Source organism: Thunnus maccoyii, chromosome 20 (assembly GCF_910596095.1).
Source record: "Thunnus maccoyii chromosome 20, fThuMac1.1, whole genome shotgun sequence".
NCBI lineage: Eukaryota > Metazoa > Chordata > Actinopteri > Scombriformes > Scombridae > Thunnus > Thunnus maccoyii.
The window spans coordinates 17,480,821-17,503,718 of record NC_056552.1 but is presented as its reverse complement, the minus strand read 5'-3'; the positions used below and the strand labels follow the sequence as shown (position 1 = coordinate 17,503,718).

The window sequence follows — 22,898 nt, the reverse complement described above, 5'->3', positions numbered from 1 at the left end:
AGCAGATAAGTGAGCTTACCTTTAAATAGCAGCCTGCTAATGGAATACTATCACTCGCTCTGCATTCTGTCTTTTATGGGTTCAAGAAATGTCAGTCATCACCAGATGTGATACAGCTTCTTACCATGATGATGTGTTGACTTGACCTCACTTTACTTGGAAGCATCTCTCTCTTTAACATTTAAGATCTTCATGCATTGGAAAAACTGCACCAACACTGAAACTGGTTCAACATGAACACAAGTTGGTTTTGAACATGAAGAAACAAACAAAGACACATTTTTTGTTTATATTAAAAAATTTAATTCCTCTTCTTGAACATTTTGGAATGCCACTGAATTTGTTGTTTTTTTTTAAACTCTTTTAATAATTAGATGATGGTTATTACTAATAATTACACAGTAAAACAGTTACAAATATTTTTTTTCCCAACAAAATGTAAGTTGAATGAATGCAAAGGATTTAAGAGAAGCTGGACTTAAAATGTATTATAAAACATTTACCTGACATCACAACATTTTTAAGTGAGATTTTACATTGATCGGCATATATGTTCGCAACACCACATATTTATGAAGAGATTACAACAAATAAGACAATTTCATAGTAGGCGACTGATAGTACAGCATATATTTTAAAACATCAACAACATCATAGGTAACATCTTTCAAATATCATGACAGTACAAAACAATGACAAAGCTCTAACAATTAACATGAAGGGAACTCCATTTTGAACTTTTTTGAAGGTTTGAAGGGAGTTACTGCGAAAAATAACACTTTTTTTTTTTTTGTTGAAATCAGACCCATCATCTAAAAAGATTTAAGGCCTCTGGCTAAATATTTGTGGGATGAAAATTCCACAGCAGTAAAAAAAAAAAAAAAGAAGCTTAAAGTCCTTCTTCCTTGACCAAATACTCCGGCAGAGCCTGAAAAGCAGTCACAGGTACAGTCACTGGAACAGTCAGGGATATGCTGCTGGGTTCAACAGTGGTGGGGGTAACCTCACTGGGGGGTTGAGGAGAGGGGAGTGGGTCCGTATGAATAATGTTTATGTCTGTGAGTGAAGTGGCTGGGACAGCGTCTGCGTGAGTCCGTAAGTGCTTACGAAGATAGGCAGCAAACAGAAAAGCTTTGCCACAGTGGGGACAGCTGTGAGGTTTGCTGGTGGAGTGGATCTTCTGGTGTTTACGCAGTCCAGATTTGTTGAGGAAGCCTTTCCCACAGCTGTTGCAGAGGTGGGGCCTCGGCTTGGGATGCTGCTTCTCGTGCTCCTGCAAGTCTGCCAGCTGTGCAAACTCCGCCTGGCAGGTTTCGCATACATGTGAGCCCAGGGGCACAATTTTGGTAACAGTTGGAGGAGTGGAGTCAATGGAGTGAAGATTTTCATGGGCCTGAACTTCATCCCAGGTACCAAATGTAGCATCACAGTGAGTACAGGAGAACTGAGGGAGAGTTGTGTGGCCGGTAAAGCCTGAGGCTGACCCGGCCTCTGTCTCCTGTTGTTGTTGTTGTTGTTGTTGTTGTTGTTGCTGTTGTTGCTGCTGCTGCTGCTGCTGCTGTTCAGACTGTTCAGCCAGGTGAGTTCTCTCGTGTTTGCGCAGGCTTGAGGACACAACGAATGACTTCAAACACTCCTCGCATTTGAACGGCCGCTCTCCGGAGTGCACACGGCGGTGCTTGTTGAGGCTGGAGCGCTCCGCAAATGACTTGTCGCACTCAGTGCACGAAAAGGGTCTAAGACCTGTGTGGACGAGCATGTGGCGCCGCAAATCCCAGGATGCTACAAAGGCCTTGTCACAGCTCTGACATTTGTAAGGCCGCTCTCCAGAGTGAACACGTTCGTGCACGGCCAGATCGGCCGGCTGCCGGAACCTCTTGGAGCACTTATCGCAAGGGTAGGGCTTGAAACCCAAGTGGGCTCGCTGGTGGCGACGGAAACTGGAAGGATCAGAAAACATCTTGCCACACTGTGGACAGAGGAACGGCTTCTCTCCGGAGTGAGTGCGGAGATGAGACTGGTAGGAGGACAGCTGGGTGAAGCCTTTACCACACTGCTCGCACTGATAGGGTTTATTCTGGGAGTGAATGCGCTGATGGCAGGCCAGAGAGGAGGAGCGAGAGAAGGCCTTGCCGCAGTCTGAGCACAGGTACGGTTTCTCTCCAGTGTGGGAGCGCTCGTGGTTTTTCAGGTCCTTCAGCTCTGTGTAAGTTTTCCCACACTCGACGCAGGCGTACGGCCTATGGCCCTGGTGGTTCCTCCTGTGTTTTCTGAACACGGAGGGGTCGGCAAAACTCTTACCACACTCAGCACAGAAATATGGCTTCTCTCCAGTGTGAGAGCGCATGTGCACCTTCAGTTTAGACAGGGTGGGGTAGCTCTTGGAGCACTGACGACAAGAATACGGACGCTCTCCACTATGCTGTGTCATATGGATCCTCAGACATATAGCCTGCATGAAGGCCTTGCCACACTCTGTGCATACGAAAGGTTTCTCCCCAGTGTGAGAGCGGCTATGGTTGCGCAGCTCTGTGGGCGTCTTGTAAGCCTTGTGACAGTCAGGACACTGAAAGGGGCGCTGGGCTGAGTGCGTGCGCTCATGTTTGGAGAGTTGAGCCTTGCTTGAGAATGTTTTAGTACACTGAGAACACGAGTGTTGCTGCTGACGGTCCTTTACATGGGCTGAAAGCTTGTGACTCCGCAGAGCTGACAGACTTCTGAAAGCCTCTGTGCATGAAGAGCATTTGAATGACAGTTTGGCTTTCGGAGGCCGGCCTCTGCCACGTTTTTTTGCAGGCTGATCTCTCACCACCTCTTCCTCTTGTGGGCTCTCCTCATCCTGTGAAGGAGGGGTGTACTGCTCTGCAAGAGGTGGGCTGCCAGGCTGGGGAGAGGTCATCTTTATATCTGCAAAGGGATGATATAAAAAAAAAATCCTCACTGCAATAATTCTATAAATAGATTATTAGCAGCATTAGGAGACTGTAAGATAAGTTTGTTCCATAGACACACTCCTGTCAGGTATGAATTAGCAGAGATGATAATCAGTGACAGTGACTGATGCTGCACCAGGAAAAATCTGTATTATAACATAATAACAGAAATATGTGGGTGTGCATTAAGTCACAAAATGGCTGGCATTAGGACCTCAGGGACAATAAGCTAACCGCTTTGATGCCAGAGGAAGTTGGCGATGCAATGACAAAGATCACTGAGTGTGTGAATGACTGATATGTGTCCGGCCAGAGACACGGATCGATCAATCATGCGTCGATGCGACAGCGTTAACAACCGGTGACAACATGTACGTATTCATCCTCGTTAGCTTGCTTGCTAATTTGTTTTTTTCACAAACTCAAAATGGCTGGCTTTAGGACCGGCGGCACCAACTCACTCGATAGTGGCATCATCAGCTCTGTCTTTGCACCGTGTCTGTATTTTTAGACTCAAAGGGTCTTTCTTACCTGAATCAGGACATTAATAGTTGGTCGATAATGCCTGGAGAAGCGTCTCGGTACACGACTGCATTTCTTGTGAAGACACGATGATCCGTGTTGACTGGCTGCAGAATGAAGTAGGACGGCTCTAGGACCATGATGACGACAGCTCCCGGCAAGCCAAGTGTGCAACATTTTAATACGTATAATGTAAAAAAATATATATATCGAAAAGAGCACTATATAAATTTACTAGAAACCACCTGATAAAACCAGGTTGTTTTTAATAAATTTAACACGTTTTGTGACAATAATGGCTTATTAAGCTGGAGATAAAATTATTACTGTACAAAAAAAGTTAGTGTCAGTCAATAGCTCAGCTACGTGTGATAAAACCAAGTGCAGTATAATGAAACTGATATATCAATTTTTTATTTGTGTTTGATTTGTTCTTCATGATAACTTTAACACAGCGCTGGGTGCCGTTTTATGTCATCAACTTTTAGCGACTTTGGAGGGGGAAGTATTTCACTGCTGCACATTTCCTGTTCCCTAGCAACAAGAGCAATGTGGAAATACGGATGGAAGAAAAAAAGGCAATTGTTTAAAAAGGGGGGGTTGCCCTTTAGATAAAAATGATGTCTTTAAAATAATGAATGAATATATATCATCAGGAGCGTGCATTGAACGAGTACTGTTGCAGGTATTTAATTTGACGCATTTGTTGCCGCTGTGATCCCGCATTTTTAAAAAAAAAAAAACGACTTCTTGGCTTTTTTGGTGCAATGTTTGTTTAGCTAGCAGGTAGGGCGCTAACGTTAGCTCACTGCTCTGGTGTACAAATTCAACTGTGATTCGTTTGTTTGCTCGTCGTTTTAGTAAGATGAGGATGAGCGCCTTCAAGTTGAATCATTTTTAAAAAGTCGGAGAATATGGCCATTTGCTGTGGCGATAAATTTGTAGAGAGAGGCGTTGGTGTCCCGGTTTATTGACATAGCTAGTCCAAATTAGCCTGCTCGTGCAGAGATGCAGCCTGTCCATGATGCTGCTTACATGCTGCTAAACACGCATTTAAATTAAAATTTCTTGGCGTTTTTTTTTATTTTTTATTGTCGACTTTGACAAATGTAGATCAGAGAATCTCAATCTAAATTATGAGATGTTCATGTACAGAACTGACATGGGTGTGTTGTATTGGTTAAGTTGTTACTTTGTATTGTAGAATGATTGTATGAATACAAAATATTTATAAATGTTTATATAATAATTATATATATATATATATAAATATTTCAGTTATTTTTTGTTGTACCCTTTATCATGTGTAGAGTATTATATAAAACAGATTGAATACTGAGCAATCTTGTGAAAAATAAGTTACATGAGTTGTTAATGTATATCTCAAACTCATGTCTCTTCTGTCGCCAACAGCTTGATTCACCTGCCTCTCCTAAACCCAAGTCCAGTGGATCCAGTTATCAAAATCATCTGCAGTGTCCCCTCCCTGGATGCTCCTTGGACCTTTTATTGTAAAGAACTGTCTTCTTTTTATAAGGACAAGAAAGGCATCTAATGCATTTCCCCCCTGCATATTCATACACTCTGTGTCTGGTGCACTTATTTCAATCATTATATTGTCATGGCTGTGCAAGACCCTGGCAGGACAACAGGGTTTCCTTGCAAACAGTGTGGCATGGTATGTCCCAGTATGCCCAGTCTGCTTGAACACATGGATGCTCACCTTCAACAAGAGGAAGAACGCAAATTTAAATGTGATGAATGTGGACGTGGTTACAGGCATGCCGGTAGCCTAGCTAACCACAAAAAGACTCACGATGTGGGTTCCTTTCAATGTAACATCTGTGGTAAAGAAAACTCTAACGCTTTGGCCCTGAAAAGTCATCTACGGAGCCATACCTCTCAGAAAAAGTATTCCTGCGCAGAATGTGGGAAGGCTTTTCGTCTGGCAACACAACTTGCTACACATGAGAGGGTTCATCTCACAAGGAGAGTAAAGGAGCAGTCATATAGGAAAGTAGATATGGAGTATGCCACACATGAAAATAAACATGAATTTGAAAATAATCACCCGCATCATTTGAACGAGCAGTCGACCAGCATTGGGATTTCTACAGAAAACAGCCCAGCTGAGGACAAGGTGGGGGTTGTTTATAATGCACAATCTGAGACCTCTGATGATGCCGCAGATCGACCTTTCAGATGTGATTTGTGTGATAAGTCATATATACACCATCGAAGCCTGACCAATCATAAAAAGACTCACCAAGTTGGAATGTTTGAGTGCACGGTGTGTTTCAAACTGTTCAATAACATGGCTGCCCTCTACAGCCACCAGAGAACTCACAAGGCAAGAAGCGGGGCAGACCCCAGTTCGATGGGCGGGTCATACACAGGCACATCACTGGACCAGTTTTCACCTCAGAGCCAGGATGCTCCAGTTAATTTTTGCCATTTGTGTCAGGTACTATTTCCCAATGATGAAGAGTTCCAGGAACACATCCAAATGCACAACTCCTCATCTGTGTCATTTGGGCTTCAAGACAACTTTTCAGAAAACCATAATATTTCATACGACAATAGCATTGCTTCACCTGAGTCAAATTTTTATGCATCTCCTATAAATAATGTTCCTTCCGTGTCATCAGTAGATAATCTTGGAGGTTTTGATCAGCCACAGGAGCAGATTAGAAGCAACGGTCACGTGTACTCGGACTGTTCTAATAATCGAACACCATCTTCCAATAGCACTCAGGGAGAACCCCCAATCATAGACGTGAACATTCTCAATCCTGCTCTGGTGCATACACAAAACACTGACAATGAAAACAAAACTGAAGAGACTACTGTAGATTCTGATGAGCGTCCCTTCAAGTGTCAAATCTGCGGGAAAAGCTACCGCCACTCTGGAAGCCTCATCAACCACAAAAGGTCACATCAGGTCGGGATTTACCAGTGTTCCATCTGCAGAAAGAGTTATCCTCACCTGGCCGCCCTCAAAAGTCATCTTCGCCTCCACAAAGCTCAGCCGTCATCTTTTAGCCTCACCAATGAGGGAGATTGGCTCTCCTCAGAGCCTCTGACTCTGGATAACCAGCAGGGCTGCTTCTCTTCCCAAGTGGAGGAAGAGGACAGCACTCACCTTGCACTTGGTATCGACCAGGAGAATGGACTTGACCACAGCAATGGAGCGTTGTACCATGAGCAGTTTAATCAGGACTTTTCCCAAGACATGACTGTGCATCTACCTCACAATGAACACCTGATGCAGAGGCACATGTGTGCAGACTGTGGTGAGACATTTGCAGATATTGCAGGTATTAAGTCTCACAGTTGTCCACTGCTACAGCAGCAACATGACACTACTAGCAGTGACTATGACAGTAGTATTAACTTCCAGGACAGCAATGGCCACTGTGCCATTGGAAATCCAGCGAGTAATGTAGAGTTTCATGGTCTGAACGGTAGCCATGACCAAAGTTACTTTGAACAGAGTTTCCATGAAAATATGAGCAGTGATCAGCTGAACGGTGGCGGAGAAGGTGATAATGCTGACGAGGAGGATGATGATGGTGATCTTTATCAGTGCTCTATATGTGGAAACAGCTACACCAGCATGAGGGCTCTCAGGAGCCACCTCCGAGGACACACACAGTCCCACAACACTCCTGCAAGCTCAGGGCCTTCTTCCATGTCCTCCCATGAAGAGGTGAAAGACGAAGAGCCGGGGGAGATGATTATCTGTAGTACATGTGGGGAAAGTTTTGCCAATAGGCAGGACTTGATTACTCATCAGCTTCTACACAACACAGACCAGGTAAATAACAGTACTAATTTACATGTGAACAACAGCGCTGGCTCTGGAAGCAAGGAGGAAGCGCAGAGTATCATCTGCGGCAGCTGTGGCATCTTTTGCACCAGCTACCATCATCTTGAAAACCATGGCTGCACGGCTGGAAAGAAAGATGAGTCAACAAACGGTAAAGTGGAAATAAAAGTAAACGATGTCACCCAGCATGAAGAAACAAGTCACGTCAAAGACACTGTGGATACAGAGGATCGTCAGTATAAATGTGATCAGTGTGGGCGATCATACAGACATGCTGGCTCCCTCCTTAACCACAAAAAATCCCATAAAACAGGTGTGTTCAGATGTCTCGTCTGCCAGAAACGTTTCTACAACCTGTTGGCCCTTAAAAACCATCAGAGGTCCCACTTTGATATTAAGAGGTTAGTTCCAACAAGAGTGCATATCATGAATTCTCACAAAATTCTCATATGTTGTGTCGCCAGTTGTCAATTCTTGTTGGAAATTATTTGTAATTGTTAAACAAAAAAAGCATTTTTTTGTGTTGCAGATGTGTTTTTTTCACTGTGGCTCTATTCCTTGTGTAGTCCTTGTTGTGCAAACACAGAATTAACCACATGCCTTTGTCTCCTCCCCCAGGCATACTTGCCATGAGTGTGGGAAAGCCTTCAAAATTCAGAAGCAGCTATTGAACCACCTGAGAAGGCACAAAGAAAACCAAGCCAAAATCCAGGAACTCAACAACCAGATCCAGGCCCTCATGCAGATGAATGGGACAAGGTCAGATGAAGGAATGCAGTCCTCAACTGAAAACCCCAGTCAGGCTTTTACCTCAGTCCGGCGCTGTAAGCAGCTGTCTGAAGAAAAGATGGTACAAACAAAATCTGAGACTTCAGTCAAATCAGAGGACACAGGCGACCAACGACCTTTCGCTTGTGACCAGTGTGGGCGTACATACCGCCACGCAGGCAGTCTGGTCAACCACAGAAACTCTCATAAAACAGGTGAATATTACTGCTCTGTTTGTAACAACACTTACTCCAATCAACTGGCACTAAAGAACCACTTACGCACCCACTTTGCATATAAAAAGCACTCTTGCCAAAACTGTGGAAAAGGCTTTAGGGGAAAGAAGCAGCTGTTAGCCCACGTCTGTGCAGACCTCAGGAAGGATGGGGCTGCAGGCAGGAGAGGCTTTAAATCTAGAGCCTTTAAGTGCAAGCAATGCAAGCAGGCCTTTCTGTCTGTTGACCAACTGGAAGCCCATGCCTGTGATGGACCGTCAGGCAGTAGTGAGGTACAAACAAATATGTCCCCAAATAAAGAAGAGCGGCCTTTCACGTGTAACATATGTAATCGTAGCTACCGCCACGCAGGTAGCCTCCTGAACCACAAAAATACCCACAAGACAGGACACTTCAGTTGCACCTTTTGCTCTAAGCCCTTCACGAACCCCATGGCTCTACGCAATCACACTCGTATCCATACGCAGAAGAAGAAGTATGTGTGTCTCACGTGTGGGAAGGCCTTTCGCCTTGCCAGCATCCTACACAACCACCAGAAGGTCCACAACCGGGCTGTGAGTCACTTCAGCTGTCCGGCGTGTGGAAAGAGTTTCCAGGGCAGGTCTGGCCTGAAGAGACACCGCTGCCGGAGAGGTCAGGAGAACTCAACGAGAGTTGGAGTCCAGCAGTCAGAGAGGGGAGACAAGTGCTTCATGTGAGTTACTGTCTTGTTGTGAACTGAATATGCAATTATTTATATTGTGTTTGGGTCATAATTGGGCAGTTTTTATATTTTTTTATAGTTTGTTTAACAAAGCTGTCTTGACCTTTATTTTGAATGTTGTTGGATTAAGTATAATTTTGTAGATGCAGATTCACCTTCTTCCAAGGTGCACGGAGAAGGGAAATAAGTCTAGAAAGATGAGAACTCCCGCAACACTTGCAGTATGAGGAACAACTTTATTAGTTGACTGATGCGTTTCGGCTTGTGGCCTTCATCAGGGTCTTAGTATTATTATAATTTTGAAAGCCCGACTGATAAATTGGCCAGACAGAAACATTGGCTGATATTAGCTGACATTGATTAGGCTTGTAGTGTGATGCATGAAATAAACATCCCTCGGGATTATGTGAACACTGTCAAATAGAGGAATCAGTTGAGCGTGTAATTTTTCATTGCCACAAATACTCTCGAGAATGAGAAATATTAAAGAGGGATCAGAAAGCCTAGAAGAAGTGAGTCTAAAAAATGTATTTGCCATCGGGTTAGGGAGTCCATTCTATTGTTTGGAAGAAACTGCGCTGATCAAAAGAATTTAGTGATCAGTGAAATAAGAGGATGGGTCAAACCATTTTCAATATGCAAGAATGTTTGTTGCTTCACATCTATGACACTCTGTATCCATGTTCTGTTTCATTTACTTAGATAAAGATTAAACATGACAGTTAACTTAAGTCTTTTTTATCCAATAACCACTAATAAATAAAACATTTTGTATAGAGGCAAGTAAAAATTAACTTTCCCGACCAGGTAAGTGGAAAAACGTTAACGTATGAACCCTGATATCACTGTTATATCATTTGTTCAACAGACAAGTTTATCCTTTAACTGTAAAATCTCCCGTTTAGGAAATATCTTTGTCTCAGATCTTTAAAAAGTAACTAAGGCATCCTTGATTATTAAAATTATGTTGTTAAAAACAAAAACAAATATCAGCTGATAGATCATTATTGTTTTTTTAATGTATCAATATCAGTATTGGCCTCAAAAATCCAGCTTTGGTCAGGCTTTTATTTTGACAGTATAGTAGTTTATTGTTGTTTTATATGATCTTGATAGCAATTTGTTATGAGGGATTGAACATGAATATATCCTTGCTGCAGGTGTGACCTTTGTGGCCGCTCCTACCGCCACGCTGGCTCCCTCCTCAACCATAAAAAGACCCACTCCGAAAACCTGCACCACTGTACCTTGTGTCTCCAGACATTTCCTGATCCTCTCACCCTGCAGATACACTCCCAGATGAGACGTCACTGTTGTCCAGAGTGTGGCAAGACCTTCTGTCTGATCGCACACTTGCAGAGCCACATGGAGATGCACTCTAAGGAACGCTCTGTGGTGTGCAGCATCTGCCAGCAGAGCTTTCCCACCACGGCCAGCTACCAGCAGCACCAGGACATGCACCACAGGGCTCAGGGCCCCTATCCACAAGGCGTGGATGAACCTGTAGATAACGACTTCTGCTGGGACTCAGGAATAAATCAGACCATAGGGATCGACAGGATTCCCAAGCAGGTTCCACCACCTTTGTCCCACATTCCAGGAAGCATCACCGATTCCCAGGATAACGATTCTGCCGGTGCAGAGGAGAAGAGTCACGTCTGCGAGCACTGTGGCCGCACCTACCGCCACGCCGGCTCCCTCCTCAACCACAAGAACAGCCACAAGACGGGCTCCTTCTTCTGCTCCGTCTGCCAGAAAGAGTTCACCAACCTGATGGCTCTCAAGAACCACCGCCGCATTCACACGGAGCCCAAGCGCTACCAGTGCCTGGAGTGTGGGAAGGCGTTCCGCGTGTCCACTCAGCTCATATGTCACCGAAGAATCCACACCAAAGAGAAGCCCTTTGCCTGCCTGCTGTGCGACAAGAGCTTTTCCAGCAAGTCCAACCTGAGGCACCATCAGAAGATGCACCAGAACACCCAGACCTACGACTCCTCTTTCAGCATGGATGCTAATACCTTTATGGACTTAGACATGGGGTCTTTCCTTTGAAGCAGGATTGCCGAATCTACAAAAAAAGAGGACATATGGTCCTCTTATCTATCTCTAATTTATTCCTCTATCAATAATTGTAAAACAGTATTTTTTTTTTCAGAAAGTGCTCCTTTGTCCTGACAGAAGCTCCTTTTTGAAGGCGTGCACATTTCATGACTGGCTTCCAGTCTTACCTCCACAACAGATGGCGACAGTCTCCAGAGGGTTTATCGGTCAGCTTTTAATAAAGCCTGAATGTTTTCAATGAATACACAGGATCCCAGAATACAGGGCGAGTGATTAAAAACATCGCCGCTCATTCCTCACTGACAAAACAAACCAAGCAACCAAAACGAACAGAGAAGTGCAGCCCAGGTCCGTGTAAGACTGATAACATGTTTTTGTAAGACAGTACTGTTCTAACGGTGAATTTCTCCTCTCTTGCTATGTATAATTGTGTTCAGTGCCTCTGTAAGTTCCTTAGGAAACAAAATAAACAAACTATATTTATCTCTGAATCCTTTTGTTAGGCATCAGTGTTGAAGGACTGGTCACTTTCCTTTGGGATTTCACATAGGACAAGCCTGTTATTATTAAGTCAAATACCTCTGGGTGTGTCCAAAGGTCAGTGACAAAGTGATTTACTAAAAATCATATTATCAAGTAAATAGTCGTACTGCTAATAATATTCACATTAAGTGACATTGTATGCTAAAATGGATGTATTTATTAATTTATTCCTGTTATTTTATGTGCATATTTTAATAGAAAAACTTTTTATGAATGTTGTAAAAAAGGAAAAAGCTGTCTTCTAAAACTCATGTAGCCTTTAAGGAAACTTCATCAGTCGATTTGTAATTCATTAGCTCAGTTACAAAAAGGCAGGAATGAATGAGCCAAGGATGGCGTGTTATCGGCAGCACTCAGGGTAAACCTTCAAAAGGAACGCACCTGACGTGTAAAACATTGTAGAGAGTCAGTTTCTTCAAACTGAGCATAGATAGCATTTTTATTATTCTCTCGTGCCATTTTCAACACGTTTTATATTTTTTTGCTCATGACTCACTCACTCCAACATTTAGTTGCAGCTCCACATGCTGTAAATCCAACCTTTTGAGAAGCATCAGTTATGTTGAAGTGCCAGTGCCTGAAATGTAAGTCGACTGTAGCAGTTAAATGTGAACAGACCTCCTCTCACTGTACTTGTAATACTGTAAAACACAATGTTGATTTCATGTTTTCTTGTATGTAATTTTTTTTTTTTTAATTACGTATGTTCTGATTTGTGAATCTGTTCAGCCACAATCAGTTAAGACATTTTAGAGGAAACAAAAGTGACAGTAAAGTGAAAGTGGTTCCTTTTTGTTTCTATCTCCCTGGATTTTTTTTCTCCTCACAGATACTGTATATAAGTCAAACATATATGTGGCCTCATTTCTACGAAGCACAAGTATTACTACAAACAAACCAGAGCTTTATGGATCTACAAGGACGAACCACTTTTATCTTTCCTGTCTGAATACATGAACCACTTATGTTTTGTGAAAAATGTGCAATTATTGATTCTCTGTTTTTTTTTTTTTTGTTTGTTTGTTTTTTTTTTTTTAATTTTTATTGCCAAGTTGTTTCTTGTGCCTGTTGTTCCTTAACTGGTTTCTTTTCACATTTAAAGAAATCTAGCAAAAGTGAACACAAGGCCTTTGCTTTTAAACAATCTAAAATTAGATTTTGTTTATGCCTTATACATCACATTTCATGTATGAGTATGTTTGGCACTGGTCAGAAGTATGAAATACCTCATGGAAAGCTCTGCCTACCTAGCAACTGCTACTTAAATGCCTCATGCAGCTTAATTGTAGAGAATACACTGTAATTATACAGACTCAGTTATCAGTTGTAAGACAAATAGAGTGACAATGGATGAAGCATCAATTTCAAGATTTTACTTTGTCGTTTGCTAGTTTTCACCATGACATGATTGTTTCTCTGCCGTTTTCAGAGTTATATTTGCACATGTGTAGTTGAAACACTTGTAGCCTAAGTTAAGGAGGACAGGAAATTTATAATAATGCAGCCAACCTGTTTGTCGTTCGTTGGTGGGTCGATCAGCTCGCAATCAGCGAGTCGGCTGCTCGATAGTTCACCTCAGCTAGTTTGCGGGTCGTAATATTTAAGCAATATGCTGAAAGTCTTGTTTCAGTGCATGAACTGAGTCCATCTCGTGTGTTTTGTCTTCATCAGATTCAGTTAACTTGACAGTAGCCTTGAAAAAGTCTTCACGAGACACCTGCACACCTTGACATCTGCCATTTTTCTTACGTTATTTAAAATCTTATTTGTATGAATTGTAATGATTTAGATAATCTGACTGTAACATATTTTCTTATGCCATTGGTAGCCTCCATGCACATTTCAGTTCAAACTGTAAACTAACTTTTTTTTCCTTCTTTTTTTTTAATGTTCACATTCTCATCCCCTGCGGCACTTAACACGTTCACTCCTCTGTCATTGATCACAATCACAGCCTGGTATTCGTGGCGTGTGTTAATCTCAGAGCTCTGTAAATATTAGAATGAAATATCGGTTCTGTAACATTTATGGAAAGATTTTCCTCTGCAGGAGAAAACTGCTAGATTAGCTATTGTGTAATAAAAACCATATACCACATGTTCCCATTTATTGGATTTTCAGTGCTCAAAAATGTCTGCTCAGTATTTAATTCATATTTATATAACTATTTTGTCACTATGAAGCGTAGATTTTTACTTCTTTGTTAGAACTTAGTTTAGGATATAAGCAAATTATTAAAAATTCAACTAGTTGAAATTAAAAGACTTGGAAAATACAATGTGTTTGTTTCTTGTCCACATTCTTCTAAGTGATAATGACTATGATATACAGTATATCTATGAACTTTAAACGCACAATTTGTAATTTTCTGCCACTAGGGGTCTCCCAATCAAAACAATAACAAAAGAGTGTGGGATCATGGGAGTTGTTGTCTTCATTGTTAAAAAACCAGCTTCTCCTGGTTAGGATTACTTCAGTGTTCATCGTTCAGGATGTTTTTACTGGGAGCCAAATTATCCGCAGAGGTCTCCTCCTCTCTAAAACAAACTGACCCTGTGATTAAAACTGGTAAAAACACTGAATGTTTAAATTCAGTGTTTTTCTGACGCTGTTTGGCGGACGCAGGACAACTGGAGGGACTGCGAGCCGAGCTGCCGCTAACATTTGCTCAGCTTGTTTCTCTGATCACTTAAATCCAAACATCCGATGACTAAAATCATTCATCCGTTTAAAAGATATAGTTTAAAATAACCAAGATCTAAAAAGTGTATTGTAAAAATGTGGCTTAAAAGTGGATAAAAGAATTTATGACAGTTTTGTGGCGGACAACCAGAACACTGACGTATGCGCAAAGGAGAGATATGACATCTGACAGACGACCAAATGAAACTGACTGTTACCTTGATTAAAGTTACAGATTTCTCTGGATTTGAACATTGTTGGAGACGTAGTATAATGTAAGTACTTAACTCAACAAAATATATAACATAGGTCTAGTCATTTTTAGACATCTTGATGCGTAAGTCACATATTGGGCCTTTAAATACATTTTTGCTCAAAATGAGGACTGTGGACTGTGGATCACTTACTATGTAAGCCCATTTGGAGATCTTAATGGTCAGTATGAACAGGAGAAATAATTACAGCAAGCAAAACCTGATTCAATCTTCACAATGGCACTTGATTGTTGTTTTAAGACAGACTTGAAAAACTGTGAACCTATCCTTTAAGAACTTTAGTTACTGCTTCAATTAGATGGAAAATGGAGTCATCTTTGCGGATCAATGAGACTTACATTGTTACTGGAAGTTGTCAGTTTTATTGTGAAAATACATTTGGTACACAAAGCAGTTTATAAGATTGCATTAAGTAAAAGAAGCCAGTGCATGTACAGTATATACAATTAGAAATAGAAAGCAAAGAAAATAGCAGAAAATGTTAGTTATAGCTCAGTAACATCGTTGGCTGGCCTGGCGGAAGTTTAACAAAAATCTTCACTGGAGTCCCTTTAAAAATGTGCTTGTACCTCACACGACATCGCAAGATACTTAAAAATAAATAATAGAAATATCTTCAAAAAAAAACAAAAAAACACAAGTATCTGTAGTTTAAAGGTGCAGTGTGTAGGATTTAGCGGCTCCCCCCTCTTCCAAGCGTGTAGGAGAACCTAATAACACAAAGAGCCAGTGTTTGGTTTGTCCATTCTGGGCTACTGTAGAAACATGGCAGCCTCTTTAGAAGAGGACCCATTCCCTATGTAGATATAGAGGGCTCATTCTAACATAATGAAAACACAACAACTCTTATTTTCAGGTGATTATACACTATAATTAAAATATACATATAAATATTATATTCCATTTCTGCCAAGTCAGTTCTGCTAGATGCCACTAAATTCTACACACTGCACCTTTAAAGTAATTTTCCAATTTTGCTACCAGAGGGCAAGCAGTTCACCCACAAGCAGACAGATCCAAAACCTGACCTGAAACATTGTCATCATATCTCAAACATTCTCAATAACCATGGACTGCATGATAGTTTGAGGATAAAAAAACAAACATTTTGAACTATTAAAAAAAAAAAGTGGAAAGCAACGACCCTGTTCGTCACCGCTTTTCACAATTTCCACAAAACTGAAAACAGACGTCCAGACATGACGAGTCTTTTCTGTGAAATGACTGGACAGGTCAGAGTTAGTAAGCGTTGTGATTGTGTAGCTCCACCTAAAAACACTGTAGGTGTCATTTTCGTTGCTACAGTACATTCCTCGCAGCATTCCCACATGGTAGCAGTTTGGGATTGTATGTCTAGTGTTTCGAACATCCTGTCCTACAAGCACTGATATTCCCGTGTTGTGGTATTGTACCACTGGGAAAATAACACATGAAACCTGGGGTTGTAATGGAGGAAAAATCCGGCTTATGTCTCCTACAACTTAGTAACATGAAAACAAATGAGACAACATCGTAAGGATCTGCAATGAAGGATCCGTTTCGGTCTCAGGAGACCCAGTAACAGTGCATGAGTACAGTTTGCTCCTATAAACAACAGCTTCAAACAATCACTGTATCAGACTCTTAAAAGAACAGATACACGGAGGTACTAGCAGGGACAAAGGCTAGAATACATTTCACCTAAAAAAGTAGCTACATTCAAATGGCCTCAATGTGCCTGACAGTATGTCTTGCTCACTTATCTTTAAGAGGCTGTCGTGGTAAATGACCAGAAGATAGACTGGATGGACCATCTGACCCTGCTGAACAGCAGGGGATCAAACTGCAGCCCAGCAGGCAGCAGGAGCTGTGTTACATTCATCAGAGTTCTGCTGGAGAACAGCACAATAAAGGACTGTAGTTTGTCTTATTTCTGAGTATCAACATCTGTAAACCCACAAGTGTTTTCCAGATTAAAGTCTCTAAAAGTGGAGTATAAAGGCACACAAAATCTGAAAATCTAGTATAATGTTGTTACTATTCCTACAGAGGTGAGAGAGTTTCTCTTTAGTCCTGCGGTCACCGTTGGACCTACACTGAGCATGAGAACTGAACACATCTCTTCACTGAACAGTCTAATAAATTAAATGGTCCGATTCTGGTCAAGAGATACCCTGCAGTCAGAGTATACAGTTCATGGTCCAGAGGTTCCTCCGTCCAGCTCTGAACCAGTCACTTCTTGGTTCTGTCACATCTGTTTCCAGAGGAAGATGAGGCTGTGGAGGCCATGACACTTGATTCAGTTGTCCTTACTTCACATTCACATTATGTCAAACTAGGCACAGTTAAAATTTGATTTACAACTAGAAGCACGACTACAGTTTTACCACTACATGTGGACTTTTCAAGGCTTCAAATGAGCTTTAAAAAGCTGCTGATATCTGATAGTTGGTTCTGATATTTAGTGGTTTACATTAAAATCAGAGATTTTTTGCCAAATCAATTCCAATTAAATAAAAAACTACATGGATTTAGTGTTTTTCTTCTAAAATGTCATTTTTGTACAGCTGAAAAGTTTCTAAAACATTTGCAGGACATGAAAATTGCAAAATTACTTTAACTTAAAAAACTGATCTTGCATCAGTCCCATCAGATGAAAGCAGCACTGACTGTCCAATCAGATTTTCATTCAAAGGTCAATATCTGTTCTTAATATGTTGACCTAATCCTAAATGTGACAGTGAAAAGTATACCTACTGAAATGTTTAAGCTTGATAAAGTGGCCCCGCAGTTTCTTCAATTGGTTCTGTAACATAACAAAGACAGAAACAGTCATTATAAATCTAAAAGAACAATGTGTTTCTGAACAACAGGCAATAGTAGTTATTTCCTATGATGGTTTGTGACACAACTGCAAAGATTTCCTAGAAAAAGAGAATGACATCATTGAACTGCACAAACAGTAGCATGCTCATGTTTACCAAGTATTGCACCAGGGACTACATGATTATATAACCCAGATGTTTGGATTTAGCCTTCAGTATCACAAAAATAAGGTTTTTGTTCCACGCCTTCACAGAGTTTACAAATGTTTTTGCCACCTTAGATACAAGAAGTTGACAGTCGAAAACAAAAGCAGTAAAAGAAGGCGTAGAGAAAAACTTTTCTTTTGTAGGATTCTAGTGGATGCAGTGTGAGAAACTAGAACATGAAATTATCATTCTTGGGTGATGGGTCACTTTAATGTGTCACTTCCTGTTGGTCACTAGTATAAGTATCACTTTGGGAACATGAGCACTCTTTTCAGTTGTATTTACCTTGAAACATTTTGTGTTTTTACAAGAAAATGACTCAGATTTTCAAGTTTAGAGAATCTCACCACGTAGAGGCCGTTTGTGTGACTTGCGTCGATGCACCATGAACCCGATAATCAACGCGGCACCAACCAGCACGACAGCCAGCACCGAGAAACTGGTGATAGCTGCCAGTTTCCACACGTCAGGTGTGTCCTCCACAGATTTACCTATTAAAGAATACATCATAGTACACATAAAAATTTAAAATACAACACTGAAAGAAAGCATATGACTGCATGAATGAATGATGACTGACAGCAATTTTACATTATCATTGTCTGATTCTTACATGTGTTGCATGATGGGGTCTTTGGGTATTGCTTGCATGATGCACACGGCACACAAATATCCAAATCTGAGTTCCAAAAGTCTGAATTGCCACACTGACCTGCACACAGAAAAACATCCGAGATCAACTCTTAGTCATTATAACATTTCATGTTTTCTAAGTCAGACCCTGCAAAACATTTTTCATCTTCATTTCATGAGATATTATATGATATATCATAAAGTAGTGGTACTTATTTGCAGCCAAAATGCCCTTCCTCTGGTGTAACAGAGTAGACCTGAAGAGCACACGTGAGGAACTTTGCGGCTTTCTTCTTCTTATAAAAAAATAAACTGGGAAATTCCTTTTGGTTTCACTGCTGATGCAACAAATTGCCTGAGAGAGAATTACAGAGTAACTTTGGTTGCATGAACGGGCAGGCAGCGTGTGAAGAGCAGGATGTGTTTTCACAGAGTGCTTCCGTTGAATTGTTTTTGCCTCTGTATACGTAGGAGACTTCCAGTGAATAAATGAATGTGTCTGTGAGAGGAAAAGAGAAGACAGCGGTTTAGCTGTAGAGAGAAAATGTCTACCACTGTGGACAACAATAGAAAGCTTCGTCTCCTTTTTTTTTTTGTACAGCAGCCAGACAGCTGAACAATTAAAGCTGTGCACTTCCCCAGACGATAACGGAAGAATAAGCCTGAAGATGTGACACAGTTACCGCCAATAGCAAGCTGAATGTAGAGACAGTGTTCCTCTGAGTTTTGTTTTTTTTTTTTTAATAGCGTGTGGTTTTCTCTGCAGGTTTAACATCCTGGCTTCACTTAAGAGACACGAATACATTCATACCCCGAGGTCATGCATGAGATAGTGAACATATTGTGACATGAAGCTGAAAAACAACCTCTGCAAAACAATATTACAGCACAAAGTCAACCTAATAAGATTAATGAAACAATAACAGACATGACAGGCTTACAGATAATGTAACAAGGAAATAGTCTGCAGATATTTGATAGATAAAATGATAATAATCATTCTTCCTCCTCAGTGTCACACATGTATTTGCATGAGAAATTCTTTTTTAGTCACCATTATAACAAGGAACCACCCGGAGCCTAAATTGAGTCATCATACGGAGTAACGTTCGTTTTCAAACTGCTGCTTTTATCATCACAGAGAGCAATACCAAAACTATAAGAGAGGCGGGTTTCACGTCAACCAAAAGTTGTAAAATGAATGTGTTAGGAAACTGTGGCGGCTACGACAACAATATTCTTACAAATATTGTGACATCGAGGTAAGGAGTTGAAACTTACACACACAGCTACGCTGACAAGATGAGTGAAACAATAGCAGACGTGAGAGGGCGACAGATAAATGAAACAAGGAAATAATCTGTAGATGTCTGGCTGATAAAATGATGATCCTCATTCTTTGTGCAGTGTAAATAACCAGAACTGGCTTGAATATTATCTCACATAGTTATTCAATAGAGATGCACAAGATTTCTAATCTATATGATTGTGTGTCAAATTTCAGTGATTTCTTAAATCCAACACAATGGTGCATTAAGTTTGTGTGACTGACACTCATATGAACTTTACAGGATGGTTTCTACTGCTATCAGTTCCAAATAATAAAATGGACCATGATGTGCAGAATATCCATCCTGGATGCTTTTACTGTGACCTCTTCCATCCAAAACCACAGAGGACATTGTGGTGGTAACTTAAAAGTAACTAATAACTTCAAAAAATGTAAACAAAGCATAGAAGCAAAGAGTAGAAGCATAAAGTAACTAAAAGTACATCAGAGCTGACAGTGCTTATACATTCAGTTACAATAAGGACTGAATCTAATGATAATTTTCATTATCTGATAATCTTCATTTTATTAGATTCATCATTTTGTCTGTAAAATGTCAGAAAATTGTGAAAAAATGTGGTAAAAAAATGCCCTAAAGCCCAGTATCATGTCATGAAATCGCTTATTTTGTCTGACAAACAGTCCAAAAACTTGACACAAAGACAAGCAGCACAACTGAGAAGCTAAAACTATGTAATGTTTGGCATTTTTTTAAATTGAAAAATGACTTAAATGATTAATTGATCATCAGAATAGTTGCAGATTAATTGAAAGATTGGTTAAAGGAGCAGTCCAGCTATTTTACAGCTGAAGTTCAGCTTATTTGTCAAGAGGAGCACTGTCCAGCCTCTGAAAATTGTTATATAATGTCTTCTGTGGCTCTGGAGGGAAACCTCCAATGTTTGAAAAAAATAAATCTGGTGATGTCGTAGTGATGTCATCAGGGTTGTCTCTGTTTCGGCAGAACAGAAAGACCGCATTACACAGTGGAGGTGTAGATAAAGAAGACATGGGGGGTCTAATGAAAAATGTTACCAAGTCACATTATGGGAAATGTAGGATTTAGTGTTTTTGAAGGTTGATTTATACTAGAGATTGAAAATCAGGATATCTCAACCACTGCAGCTTTGATTGTCACCATTCTTTTGCAATCTGTCTCTTTAACTTTATTTATGTGCAACAATAAACGAGCATGAGATCCAGATCCCACATCATCACACATGTAAAACAGGCCGTAAGTCTGGCTCTTTAGCTGGTCGCACTTCAACAGGACTCACAATAACCAGCTGCAGCCAAAAGGCACCTGCTCAAATAGTCATGTTTGAGGTATTTTGACCTCTAACGATCGAACTATCCGGTTATGTTGTACTGCCACATGTTCAAGGCCCTTAGAGACTCTTAGTCCTCCGCACAGCCAGCCCGCCCGCAGAGCTGGACTGACTCATTTTATAGCCGCGGTCACAGTAAAAATGTGTCACAGCTCTTGTAAGCATTTCTCCCGATGAGTTCAGCCCTACATCATCCGCCAGGTCCAGCTGGACTCACGCTTGTGGGTTCAAAAAGTCACTGAGAGGAACTGAACCTTGACTGCTGGTTGACCTCTGTCCAAACCCAAACCACATCTGAGAAGTGGAGCTTTTTTTCCAGATAACAAACTTAAAGTGCAGATTAAAATGATTGCATTTTTTTTCATCTATATCTCTGAGCTTGAGCAAAATGTTCACACTAAGGAATAAAACGACTCTGGAGGTTTTCATCTGGACTTTTCATGTTTTATTCCAACACCTCATCACAAATTGAAGAATAAACATTTCCACCAGCCAGCAGTATATTTTAACAGTGAGAAGCATGTGAGGAGTTTTTGATGGGTTTTTATGTAAAAATTTGGGAAACAAGAACAAGTCTGGAGCCACTTTAAATGTTCCTGACAAAAAAAGACCTTGGCAAGTATCAGCACCTTGCCTGACAAAGGGTGTTTTAGGGTGTGGGGGTGCAGCATTTTGTCATAAATGGGATGGGGGTGGGTCGACCAACAGCTGATGTCCAGATGTAGAGATGGCTTCATACTGGCAGAATCTAGATCAAACGTGTTTTGAGTTTACTTCGTTAAAAATGCATTTGGTCACTTTTCATGCCTGAGGAGACGATTCCAACTCATGTAATTATCCAATATTTGATCCTCTTAGTGCAACCTGAGTTTGGTGTTCTCCTCTGAGCAAAACTTAAGAGGGCTGTAGATTCAAAAGCACCTTCTTTTCGCTCTCTATTTTTTTTATGTGAAACTCTGAGAATTTGTGGGAACTGGACACAGACAGTGCACCCTTCCATGTGGCTTGTCCTTCTCCCCCCAAGAGGCGCGGATGGATGGGGTGAAATAAGGCGATCGGAATGCGGAACCGGTGAGAAATGCAGCTGGTAAAGGAAGCGGCTCGGTAAGCAGACCCACTATCTGCCTCCATTAATGGGAGACCAGACCATCATAGTGTAAACCATACCCAAAGAAACACAGATAACAAACATCTGGCTTCGGATCCAACTAAGGAATGCAAAATCAATAGAAGCAGCCATTCAAGTTAAATATTTAACCACAAGGCTTCTTTTTAAAAAATGGAATTATCTGGAGAAGGGGAGGGGGGGAGGGAGGAAAAAAACTTATTTACTTACTTTTTTGTGCGCTAACACCATGGAAACTGGTCACAGCCGCTATAATAATAAGTCCGCAGAGCGCGCAAAGAGCGTTTGAAGCCATGATGTCTGCGGGTGAAAGGCTGCTCGCTGTCGGCTACACAATTCCCGAAAGTTCATCTGATTAACAATCCGTGCTGGTTTTCAGCATGGAAAAGCGAGCATCAGAGTGAGTCACCCGGAGGAGTCTGCGCCTTGTTTTAATAGCGCACACACCCACGCTAACAGTTCAACTCCTATGAGTCATTTCCTATGTACTGTACTGCTCGGATTCTCTGTGCGCACTGCCCGACTCACAGGAAACTCCACTACCATAGTATGTGGTTTCATTTGTTTCGGCTCAAGTGAAAGTTTCAATCAAGTCACCTCGGGCAGAAAGCTTTGAATACATATACTTCATATTTTATGGATAGAGCCTGCAGTTTTTTTTGTTTGTTTTTTGGTAACGTCTCCACATTTTGCCTGAGAGTCTGTGTAGTCTGGACTTAATAGTGTTCTCATTGTTATTACCACGCCTGTCGACGTCATTCCAGCCTGTCTGCCAAAAAACACAAGTCTCTGGCATGAGTCTGGGTCCCATACACAGAAACAGAGAAACAGCAACTGAGGCAAAAACAGATGACACTCACTTGAAAAACTATCTGCGTTTTAAAGCCTTTGGGGGAAAGTTAGATAAGCGTTTATCTT

General features: G+C 41.1%; 2 protein-coding genes across 4 annotated transcripts; one reads left to right on the top strand and one right to left on the bottom strand.

Annotated features, from left to right (window-relative positions):
- Positions 1-356: 356 nt before the first annotated feature.
- On the bottom strand, positions 357-3,549 carry znf668 (zinc finger protein 668). Its single transcript, XM_042396954.1, has 2 exons — positions 3,465-3,549; positions 357-2,907 (listed from the first exon to the last, which is right to left on the bottom strand). The coding sequence occupies exon 2, from the start codon at positions 2,897-2,899 to the stop codon at positions 890-892; it is 2,010 nt and encodes a 669-aa protein (XP_042252888.1). The 5' UTR covers positions 2,900-2,907; positions 3,465-3,549; the 3' UTR covers positions 357-889.
- On the top strand, positions 2,930-11,535 carry znf646 (zinc finger protein 646). Of its 3 annotated transcripts, none has more exons than XM_042396952.1 (4): positions 2,930-3,304; positions 4,869-7,685; positions 7,903-8,982; positions 10,152-11,535. In XM_042396952.1, the coding sequence occupies exons 2-4, from the start codon at positions 5,077-5,079 to the stop codon at positions 11,041-11,043; spliced, it is 4,581 nt and encodes a 1,526-aa protein (XP_042252886.1). In that variant the 5' UTR covers positions 2,930-3,304; positions 4,869-5,076; the 3' UTR covers positions 11,044-11,535. The 3 variants fall into 3 exon arrangements, with proteins under 3 accessions (XP_042252886.1, XP_042252887.1, XP_042252885.1); XM_042396953.1 differs by lacking the exon at positions 2,930-3,304 and adding an exon at positions 3,550-3,621; XM_042396951.1 differs by lacking the exon at positions 2,930-3,304 and adding an exon at positions 3,969-4,140.
- Positions 11,536-22,898: the final 11,363 nt, after the last annotated feature.

What these genes read in the sequence shown, in the direction of transcription:
- znf668 (XM_042396954.1), bottom strand. Translation starts at nt 2,899, where the DNA reads ATGACCTCTCCCCAGCCTGGCAGCCCACCTCTTGCAGAGCAGTACACC.
- znf646 (XM_042396952.1), top strand. Translation starts at nt 5,077, where the DNA reads ATGGCTGTGCAAGACCCTGGCAGGACAACAGGGTTTCCTTGCAAACAG. An exon ending in TCCCACTTTGATATTAAGAG is followed by an intron (nt 7,686 to 7,902) that starts GTTAGTTCCAAC and finishes CTCCTCCCCCAG; the next exon opens with GCATACTTGCCATGAGTGTG. An exon ending in AGGGGAGACAAGTGCTTCAT is followed by an intron (nt 8,983 to 10,151) that starts GTGAGTTACTGT and finishes TCCTTGCTGCAG; the next exon opens with GTGTGACCTTTGTGGCCGCT.